The sequence below is a fragment of the Oncorhynchus kisutch genome, linkage group LG5 (genome assembly GCF_002021735.2).
Source record: "Oncorhynchus kisutch isolate 150728-3 linkage group LG5, Okis_V2, whole genome shotgun sequence".
Taxonomy (NCBI): Eukaryota; Metazoa; Chordata; class Actinopteri; order Salmoniformes; family Salmonidae; genus Oncorhynchus; species Oncorhynchus kisutch.
The window spans coordinates 37,945,890-37,957,457 of NC_034178.2; the positions used below are offsets into that span (position 1 = coordinate 37,945,890).

Consider the following 11,568-nt stretch of genomic DNA (forward strand, 5'->3'; position numbering starts at 1 on the left):
CCCTTGGATCTGCCAGAACAGCAGTTCAGTGGCGACCAAAAGGCAGAGATTCGTTGACTTGAATCCCCATCACTGAGGGCATTGAAGCGATCCATTTTATTGGATAAGATAAAGTGTTTATTTTTAAGTACAGTACGGGAGGAGTTTGTTCCACTCAACACAGGACACATTCCCACCTTTGATTTATTCCCACAGCCAGAGGTGGGCTGGAAGCCTCCATTGTTTAGTGGATTAGAGGTAGAGAGGACCGTTTATAGGAGGCTGCCTGGTTGGTTCTGTGTACTCAGACTCTCACTGTTGTTTCCTGCTGGACACAGACAGAGGGACAAATAAATAAATGTCTTCCTGTGAACATGCTCTCGGGCCAGGGTGGATCAGTAATAAGATTGTGAGGCGCGAGGGGAGACCGGTCTGGCCTTTCTGAATTGAATCAACACCTCCGTCCCTCTGTCCCACTGTATCATACCACACCCCACCCCTCCCCAGCCCACACTTCCTACCCCACACCTGTCTACCCAATCTTACTCCACACTGTCATGCCTGGGAGGGAGACCCAGAGGATATGGGGCAGTCTGAGATTGGGAGAGGGGAGGGTGGGAGTGGAACTAGGGTCAGTGATGGTGAACTGGATAGACACATAGGGTTGTGTGTGATGGTTAGCACTTCATTGGAGATGACAGGGGTAAGACTGTAGACTGTTGATCAGTGGTCTCCAACAGGTCGATTGCAAATTAAATCAAATATATTGGTCACACACGCATATTTAGCAGATGTTATTGCGGGTGTAGCGAAATGCTTGTGTTCCTAGCTCCAACAGTACAGTAGTATAAACAATTCACAATACACACAAATCTAAAAGTAAATGAATGGAATTAAGAAATGTATAAATATTAGGACAAGCAGTGTGTAGAGTAGAATACAATACACTACCATTCAAAAGTTTGGGGTCGCATAGAAATGTCATTGTTTTTGAAAGAAAAGCAAAAAAAATTGTCCATTAAAATTACATCAAATTGACTATTGTAGCTGGAAACTGAATATTTTTCATGGAATATCTACATAGGCGTATAGCTGAAAACTGTTGTTTTGATTAAAGAAGCAATAAAATGGGCCTTTTTTAGACTAGTTGAGTATCTGGAGCATCAGCATTTGTGGGTTTGTTTACAGACTCAAAATGGCCAGAAACAAAGACCTTTCTTCTGAAACTCGTCAGACTATCCTTGTTCTGAGAAATGAAGGCTATTCCATGTGAGAAATTGCCAAGAAACAGATGATCTCGTACAATGCTGTGTACTGTACTACTCCCTTTACAGAACAGCTCAAACTGGCCCTAACCAGAATAGAAAGAGGAGTGGGAGGCCCCGGTGCACAACTGAGCAAGAAGACAAGTACATTAGCGTGTCTAGTTTGAGAAACAGATGCCTCACAAGTTCTCAACTGGCGGCTTTAATAAATAGTACCGCAAAACACCAGTCTCAACGTCAACAGTGAAGAGGCGACTCCGGGATGCTGGCCTTCTAGTTTTATTACTTCTTTAATCAGAACAACAGTTTTCAGCTGTGCTAACATAATTACAAAAGGGTTTTGTAATGATCAATTAGCCTTTTCAAATTATAAACTTGGATTAGCTAACACAACGTGCCATTTGGAACACAGGAGTGATGGTTGCTGATAATGGGCCTATGTAGATATTCCATAAAAAATCTGCCGTTTCCAGGCCTGTAGTCTACAATAGTAATTTACAAAATTAAAATTGTCTACACTGTATTTCTGATCAATTTGATGTTTTTTTTTTATGGACATAATGTGCTTTTCTTTCAAAAACATGGACATTTCTAAGTTGCCCCAAACTTTTGAACGGTAGTGTACATATTACGTAAGTAATGCATAGGGTTCCATTATTAAAGTAACCAGTGATTCCATGTCTATGTATAAAGGGCAGCAGCCTCTAAGGTGCAGAGTTGAGTAACCGGGTGGTAGCCGGCTAGTGATGGCTATTTATCAGTCTGATGGCGTTGATATAGAAGCTGTTTTTCAGTCTCTCGGTCTCTTGGTCTCAGATAGCGGGGTGAACAGGCTGTGGCTCATGTGGCAGATGTCCTTGATGATCTTTTTGGTCTTCATGTGACATCGGGTGCTGTAGGTGTCCTGGAGGGCAGGATGCTCTCAATTGTGCATCTGTAAAGGTTTGTGAGGGTCTTAGGTGCCAAGTCAAATTTCTTCAGCCTCCTGATGTTGAAGAGGCACTGTTGCGCCTTCTTCACCACATTGTCTGAGTGAGTAGACCATTTCAGATTGTAAGTGATGTGTACGCCGAGGAACTTGAAGCTTTCTACCTTCTCCACTGCGGTCCTGTTGATGTGGATAGAGGTATGCCCCCACTGCTGTTTCCTGACGTCCACGATCAGCTCCTTCATTTTGTTTGATGTTGAGGGAGTAGTTATTTTCCTGGCACCACTCCACCAGGGCCCTTCCCTCCTCCCTGTAGGCTGTCTAGCCTACTACTATTGTGTCGTCTGCAAACTTGATTATTGAGTTGGAAGAGTCCGTGGCCACGCAGTCATTGGTGAGCAGGGAGTACAGGAGAGGGCTGAGTACGCACCCTTGTGGAACTCCTGTGCTGAGGATCAGCAAAGTGGAGGTATTGTTTCCTACCTTCACCACCTGGGGGCGGCCCATCAGGAAGTCCAGGACCCAGTTGCACAGGGCGGGGTTCAGACCTAGGGCCCGAGTTTAATGATGAGCTTGAATGGTACTATGGTGTTAAAGAATGAGCTAAAGTCCAGATGGGATAGGGCAGTGCGATGGTGATTGCATCGTCTGTGGATCTATTGGGGAGGTATGCAAATTCAATTGAGTCTAGTGTGTCAGGGAAGGTAGCGGTGACATAATCGTTAACTAGTCTTTCAAAGCACTTCACTTCAGAAGTGAGTGTACGGGGTGATAGTAATTTAGTTCAGTTACATTTGCTTTCTTGGGTACAGGAACAATGGTGGACATCTTGAAGCAAATGGGAACAGCAGACTGGGATAGGGAGAGATTGATTATGTCCGTAAAAATACTTGAGCCAGCTGGTCTGCGCATACTCTGAGGACGCCGTGGCTAGGGATGCCGTCTTGGCCGGCAGCCCTGCGAGGGTCTAACTTAAAGGGGGGTCACACTTAAATGTCTAACTCATGTAGGTCAATGAGAACGAGAGCCCACAGTCCTTGGGAGCTGGCCATGTCGGTGTTATCCTCAAAGCAGGCAAAAAAGATGTTCAGCTTGTCCAGGAGCACGACGTTAGTGTCTGCGACAAGGCTGGTTTTCCCTTTGTAATCCGTAATTGTCTGTTAACCCTGCCACATACGTCTCATGTCTGAGCTGTTAAATTGCGACTCCAATTTGTCTCTGTACTGACATTTTGCCTGTTTGATTGCCTTACGGAGGGAATAACTACACTGTTTCTATTCTACCATATTCCCAGTCACCTTGCCATGGTTAAATGCGGTGGTTCGTGCTTTCAGTTTTGCGTGAATGCTGCCATTTATCCATGGTTTTTGGTTTGGGAGGGTTTTAATAGTCATATGTGGGAATAACATCCCCTATACACTTCTGATGAACTCAATCACCGTGTCTGTGTATAGGTCAATGTTATTCTCACAGGCTACCCAGAACATATCCCAGTCAGATTGTTTTGATCAATCTTGAAGAGTGGATTCTGATTGGTCAGACCAGCGGTACTTCCTGTTCGGGTTTCTGCCAATAAAAAGAGAGGAGCAAAATGGAGTCGTGATCTGATTTGCCTAAGGGAAGGAAGGCCTTGTAGGCATCCCGGAAGGGGGAGTAGCAATGGGCGAAACTTTTTTCCAGCGCGAGTACTACAGTCAATGTGTTGATAGAACATTATCTATATTATTATATTAGAGAATATTATCTTGAGGCAATACGGTCGGAATTTGATTGAGGTATTCTAGGTCGGGTGAGCAAAGGACTTGAGTTTCTGTACATTAAAACAGTAAATATATAAATAATTACCCCACAAAACATTTTCTGATAGTGATTTATCGATACAAGTGCCGCGTGCCATTCCGGCAGTCAATCAAGTAACCTCTCACTCTGAGCTTTCAGTGTTGTTGTTTATGTATGTAGCTAGTGAGCTAAGCTGTAGCATTAGCAATGTCTTTCAAAAGTAGAGAATTCACAAATGCGGAAATTCTGGATGTTCTTTTTAATTCTGGCGTTCCGTCAATATATTCCCTCCAAAAGGCACAGGTTTAGGGTCAAGTTCTCTGTCATGTGCAACGCGAAGACAGGATTTGTCCAGGAAATTATAGTTTACACAGGGTCCACCACTGACATCCAACATTAAGAGGGGCTTGGGGTGTCCGGGTCCGTGGCTCCTCATCTCAGTAAGGGACACACTTTGTATGTGGGCAATTGGTACAGCAGTCCCACACTCTTTCAGCATCTGCTTTCCAACAGCACAGGGGCCTGTGGCACAGTCAGGTCGAACAGGAAGGGGATGCCGGCAATAGTCAACAGCTGGCAGCAAAGTGGCATGTCCTGTCCATACAGCAACCATGTCGGCCAGAGGGAAGGTGGACCACCTGACGGGAGAGAGAAAGATCATACCAGATTGTGTGCTTGAGTATAACCTCAAAATGGGGGCAGTGGATAAGGCAGACATGATAAACAGCTTTGTGGAATGCACTCAGAAAACGACCAAGTGGTATAAGAAGATATTTTTCCATCTGATCGCCGCCGCCCTCAATAGCCACATAGTTCACCGCCAAGTAACAGGTGAGATGATTACTGAACAAGGTATTTTTTGGAATTGGATGTACAGTTCACATGCAAATCACATACAGAACTATTAACTTAATAAGGCACTTACTTTGATAGAAACGCAGCCTGGATTTGAACCAGGGTGTCTGTAGTGACGCCTCTAGCACTAATATGCTGTGCCATAGACCGCTGCGCCACTTGGGAGTCATAAGGACAGCGTAGCTTCAAAATACAACACAAGCTAATACATATCTGACACAATTAGCATTGTTTTAGAGAGCTAATAGAATAATGTAGCTAGCTACATAAGCACGATTGAATATAACACCATAAAGGTTATGAAATGAATAACATTACCTTGCGTGTCTGCGGCTATAAGGAATATACACAAATATATTATGCTCCATACATACAGTGAGCTACAGTAGAAACGACCTACAGAAACTATTATAATGTAATAAAGCACTTACTCTGATAGAAACGCACACGTTTCCGAATGTGGGCAACAGACGGAAAATGTGAACAGGTGTGTGCAGATCCTGTTCTGACGGGACATGTGCAAATGTCTGCAGACTTGAACCGCACAAACACTTTCAAAGTGCTTGGGGAATTTTGTCCGGGTCAGAAATCTCTTAAAAACAAAATTCTCCGCAAAAGAAAAAACTTTTTATGTGAATGAATGAGGCAGAACACACCTCAATTCAAACTGTTCTTAGGAAATAAAAACTTGTTAGCAAATCATTTGAAATTGACAAGTTGAAAACAGCCTATAAATAAAAACAGGCTGCTTGCCTTGGTTTGGTGGCAGTACTGTTCCGTAACAATCACATTCTGGAATGGAGAGAACGTTCTGGGGCGACCGTTAGAGATATTTGGAACTCACACATGAAAGGGTCAAATGTGAACTGCTTTACCTGATTTGTTTAACACTTTTTTGTTGTTGGTTACTACATGATTCCATACAGTATGTGTTATTTAATTGTTGTGATGTCTACACAATTATTCTACAATGTACAAAATAGTAAAAAGAAAGAAAAACCCTTCAACCAGCTTCACCTGGAATGCTTTTCAAACAGTATTGAAGGAGTTCCCACATATGCTGAGCACTTGTTAGCTGATTTTCCTTCCCTCTGCGGTCCTACTCTTCCCAACCATCTCAGTTGGTTTGAGGTTGTGTGATTGTGGAGGCCAGGTCATCTGATGCATCCTGGCCTGGAGGTGTGTTTGAATTCAGATGTGACTCAGAACATCTAATGTTGTTTCTCTAATGAAGAATTGTAATTGAGAGTGAAAAACGAAACAAATATCTAAAACCAGGAAAAAAACTTTTGGGGAAAATGTAAAACTTTATTTAGTATAAAAACAATCATGGATTTTATAGGGTCCCCCTTAGTTGTTTATTAACCATTGTTTTACCAGATATGTTGACAGAAAATAGAGTGCTCATAACATGTTTAATCTTTTAAAATTAGCTCTCACGCTAGAAAAGGTTAGAGACCCCTGCTGTAGATAATTGATTGTCTGTGAGGTAGCTAGCTGAGGTTAGTGATGGCATGTATCCATTGTGGTTAAGGTGTCATGGTGATGTCACCTTCATAGCACCCAGCTCATGATAACTGGAGTGATGCGTGCAGGCCAAGGGATGACATATTGATTTTGAAACTTTACCGCTATTTTGGGGTTGATAATAGGTTAATGAGGCTAGCTGTTCAGGGATGCTTGTGTATGTTGGGAGCAGTGACATGGGGTTGTGGTCAGGTCACTGGCTATGGGGAGGATTAGGCCAGGCCAAGATACTGATGCTGAACAGCAGAGGGATCCAGCCTTTCACAGTGATACAGTGGGGCAAAAAAGTATTTAGTCAGCCACCAATTGTGCAAGTTCTCCCACTTAAAAAGATGAGAGAGGCCTGTAATTTTCATCATAGGTACACTTCAACTATGACAGACAAAATGAGAAAAAAAATCCAGAAAATCACACTGTAGGATTTTTTATGAATTTATTTGCAAATTATGGTGGAAAATAAGTATTTGGTCAATACTTTGTTATATACCCTTTGTTGGCAATGACAGAGGTCAAACGTTTTCTGTAAGCCTTGACAAGGTTTTCACACACTGTTGCTGGTATTTTGGCCCATTCCTCCATGCAGATCTCCTCTAGAGCAGTGATGTTTTGGGGCTGTTGCTGGGCAACACGGACTTTCAAATCCCTCCAAAGATTTTCTATGGGGTTGAGATCTGGAGACTGGCTAGGCCACTCCAGGACTTTGAAATGCTTATTTCGAAGCCACTCCTTCGTTGCCCGGGTGGTGTGTTTGGGATCATTGTCATGCTGAAAGACCCAGCCACGTTTCATCTTCAATGCCCTTGCTGATGGAAGGAGGTTTTCACTCAAAATCTCACGATACATGGCCCCATTCATTCTTTCCTTTACACGGATCAGTCATCCTGGTCCCTTTGCAGAAAAACAGCCCCAAAGCATGACGTTTCCACCCCCATGCTTCACAGTAGGTATGGTGTTCTTTGGATGCAACTCAGCATTCTTTGTCCTCCAAACATGACGAGTTGAGTTTTTACCAAAAAAGTTATATTTTGGTTTTATCTGACCATATGACATTCTCCCAATCTTCTTCTGGATCATCCAAATGCTCTCTAGCAAACTTCAGACGGGCCTGCACATGTACTGGCTTAAGCAGGGGGACACGTCTGGCACTGCAGGATTTGAGTCCCTGGCGGCGTAGTGTGTTACTGATGGTAGGCTTTGTTACTTTGCTCCCAGCTCTCTGCAGGTCATTCACTGGGTCCCCCTGTGTGGTTCTGGGATTTTTGCTCACCGTTCTTGTGATCATTTTGACCCCACGGGGTGAGATCTTGCGTGGAGCCCCAGATCGAGGGAGATTATCAGTGGTCTTGTATGTCTTCCATTTCCTAATAATTGCTCCCACAGTTGATTTCTTCAAACCAAGCTGCTTACCTATTGCGGATTCAGTCTTCCCAGCCTGGTGCAGGTCTACAATTTTGTTTCTGGTGTCCTTTGACAGCTCTTTGGTCTTGGCCATAGTGGAGTTTGGAGTGTGACTGTTTGAGGTTGTGGACAGGTGTCTTTTATACTGATAACAAGTTCAAACAGGTGCCATTAATACAGGTAACGAGTGGAGGACAGAGGAGCCTCTTATTAAAGAAGAAGTTACAGGTCTGTGAGAGCCAGAAATCTTGCTTGGTTGTAGGTGACCAAATACTTATTTTCCACCATCATTTGCAAATAAATTCATTAAAAATCCTACAATGTGATTTTCTGGATTTTTTTTCTTCTCATTTTGTTTGTCACAGTTGAAGTGTACCTATGATGAAAATTACAGGCCTCATCTTTTTAAGTGGGAGAACTTGCACAATTGGTGGCTGACTAAATACTTTTTTGCCCCACTGTAAATTATATTTGGTCACATACACATACACATACACATATCTAGCATATCTAACAATACACAACAAAACACACACATCTAAAGTAAAATAATGCAATTAAGAAAGGACACACGTGTGTGTGGTGTGTGTGTGATGTGTGTGTGAATTTCTAGGGGGATGTTGCTTTTTAAAGCCCATTAGGTGATTTGTTTTTCCTTGTTTGGCCCTGGACCGTGCCATTTGGCGGCCACACCCCTCCCCTTGGCAATGGGGAAGCTACAGATGTGAGTGTATGAACAGCTGCTGATTGTGATGATAAGTGTTTCCTCTGTTAACCTTTGGAGCATTACAGGCCTGTGTGCGCCCCATCATGCTGTGCTCCTGTTTCCACCGGTGGCACAGTCTGGGGGTGGGCTAGGGGTCCGTGTTTGGGTGATTGGGCTTTTCACCGGTGGAAAAAGGAGCACGGCATGGTGCGCACACATACAGTCACGTATTAGGGTATTATTTTAGACAATATTGCAATATGACTTTTTCCCTAGCCGGCCAGTCCTGCGCCAAAACATCACATTGTCACTTTTCTGGCATCCAGAGCAATCAGAATCATACGGAAAATGGTATCAACTGCAGTATGAGTAAATTAACGGAGTGGAGACTGAGGCTGGCTTATGAGTGATTGGCATTCCAGGGTTGTCCTTACCAGCAGAAAATGTCTCACTGCATGCAATGTAAGCCTGCAACATTCACTGCCCTACTCCATACACACAATGTTAATCAGTGTACATTGTTTGTGTGGAAATGCATGTCTGCATTATGGTTAATACAATATGCTAATGTTGTAGTATAAAAATAACTGTTACCGTGGTAAATAGTGCATTAGAGTGGACAGCTTCTCAGTATTTAAAGCCTTATCATCAATCAAGCTGTATTACTAATGATATTACCGCACTGATGATTCTCAACAATCCCTCTAGCCATGCGTTAACGTTAGGCTATTGCTTGCATCAAATCTCAAAGGGCTTATTGTGTGTTGATTGGTGGTTTATGCTAACTGTGTAAAGGTTCGTTTGGGCCTCTCTCCAGTGTTCCTCCGGGTTTGTGAGGTCAGGCTGGAACAGAAGAGGTCTGTGCTGTCGTTTTACTCGTTAAAGCGATTCTCTGAGGAGCTTTGAAGGACTTTCTCTTCCACAGCAGACATCAATGGGGCTTTTGTGTGGTACAGGGAATTAATTAACTTGATAGGAATTACAGTGTTCTAATCATCTGGCTGAGAGGCTGGCTATTCTGGCTATTCTGGCCTGGAAATACGGGTCACAACTCACACTTCCTGTTTGTCTCTGAGTGGAGCCGTGTGATTGGCGGGATGAGTCAACAGCACTACTGAGTCTGCTTTGGTAGCAGAACAGTCATCCTGGGTGAAGCCTCCACCAAGGTCAACACTACATATGTACTGTCTCCATGGGGTTCCTCTGATAGAGTTCAGCCTTTGTTTGAGGGTTTGTCTTACGCATCGATTTTCCCTCACTAGAAGAAAGATGAGTTAGTTTGCACTGAGGGTGGAGGAGATGTGAATCGCCGACCACAGTGACGTCGTACACCAGTTACATTGAACACAATTTACAGAGGAGCAATCCCATTATGTCACATCTCCTGTAAGTCACAGCTGTGGCTACAGGGGAGAGGATATTGAAGAAGTGATTGAGACTATGGAACTGGTGTGTGTGTGTTATTGTCACATCTCTGATTTATCTTAGCTGTCATTTGAAATGGCCGCTGTGGCAAGATCATCTCCCAGCTTCTCCTCCCAGCTCCCTGGGCTATTTTTACCAGCAGCCATATTCTCATCAGCTCACTGGAGTGAGGAGGCTGTTGTTCCCATACTGAAGAGAAGGAACAAGCAGGAGAGATTTGGTGATTGGTTCTCCCTCCACTGTTTAGGTAGAAGGAGCTGCGACCTCGTGGGCGGCCATCTTTGTTCAGACATCACAGTGCTTGTAGTAAAGCAACATTGTAGACAGATGGTTTTGTTTTTCTGTTGATGAGATTTCTTGAAAATAAGTGTATTCTAATTCATCCACCATGACAAAGCGTTACCTCAATCCTTGTTGGGTGAAGCAGAATATCTTTGGAGTAGCAGTAGGTTAACAGCATCTCTTTAGTAATGGAGAGGAAAAGATGGAATGAGAGAGGGAGCAAAAAGAGAGAGATAGTGGGCAGGAGATGAGTTTGACTGGCTCTGTCATCAGTTATCATGGCGGGGTTCCATAATCTCGTCAGCAATGTATCATAGAGCCGTTTAACACTGACTTTACACCAGGTATTCCCATACATGGTTACGCCAAATAAAAATGTGAATAAAATGTTTTTTTAATGTCACATCTCTGTTTTTTTCCCCGCCTGAGTAGCCACTGCCAAAAATGTAATTCAACCATCTAGTGTTCAGTGAAATAACAACAGAATGTCCAATACAGGTAGTCTAGTCAAATAAATAACATCCAATCACATTAACCCTTACTCTATCGTGGGAAAGATGTATGTATGTAGCCTGTCCCACTGTCAGGAGCCATTAATATGAGAGCAGTCCACATCTATGATTACCAAACGCTCCCCTAACACACAACTCTACACACACACACACACACACCACTGTTACTCAGACACAGGGTTCCCACAGCACATCCTGAATGCATAAATAAACAAGACTCATCTTTAAGATGTTGTCATCCAATTACGTGGTCATTGTCACTGTTAAATGTATTATTTTGTCACCATGTGTCATGTATGAATCATGAAACTGACTATGTTTAAAATGCTTTATCTTTGGGTTAATCTCACTTCAGACACAGTTTCTGTGTGAAAGGCTAAATCATTAACTTAAGTTGTGTTATCGTCCTGGTTGATGACCCGTCCCTCGCTCTGATTGGCTCCTCAGGTACAACCCGTCCCCCGCGTCACGGAGAGGTCCCTGGGATAGATTACAACTTCCTGCCGGTGGAGGACTTCCTGGCGCTGGAGCAGAGGGGAACCCTTCTGGAAATAGGAACATATGAAGGTAACAGTCTGCAGCAATGCTCACTCACTCAGTGGATCACAGTCTGAGTGTGGAGACTAACCAGGGCCCCTCAGAAGTGAACACCACGTAGAGGTAAACCATCCATGTCATCAGTTGAAGTTATTTACTTAGGTGTCTGCTGTATGTGGGGGGGGGGGGGTATATCTCTGGAGGTCAGAGTGTACTAGGTGTGTTTTAAACAGCCCTGTGTGTATAAACCCATTCCCACAATATATAGTCATCATTACCCTGGCATCAGGTTCTGTGTGAAAGGGGACGTGAGAGGGGAAGAGTTCTGTCTTTGTTCGCACACAACTTCCAGTGTTGTGTATATTTGAATAGCAA

At 43.5% G+C, this 11,568-nt stretch overlaps 1 protein-coding gene across 1 annotated transcript in view; it reads left to right on the top strand.

Moving 5' to 3' along the window:
• LOC116374198 (membrane-associated guanylate kinase, WW and PDZ domain-containing protein 1-like) overlaps positions 1–11,205 on the top strand; it is a 133,107-nt gene extending 121,902 nt beyond the window's left edge. Inside the window, exon 4 of the mRNA XM_031825013.1 lies at positions 11,104–11,205. Coding sequence (XP_031680873.1) covers positions 11,104–11,145 — 42 coding nt within the window. The 3' untranslated portion in view covers positions 11,146–11,205. The remainder of the gene's footprint in view (positions 1–11,103) is intronic.
• The last annotated feature ends 363 nt before the right edge of the window (positions 11,206–11,568 follow it).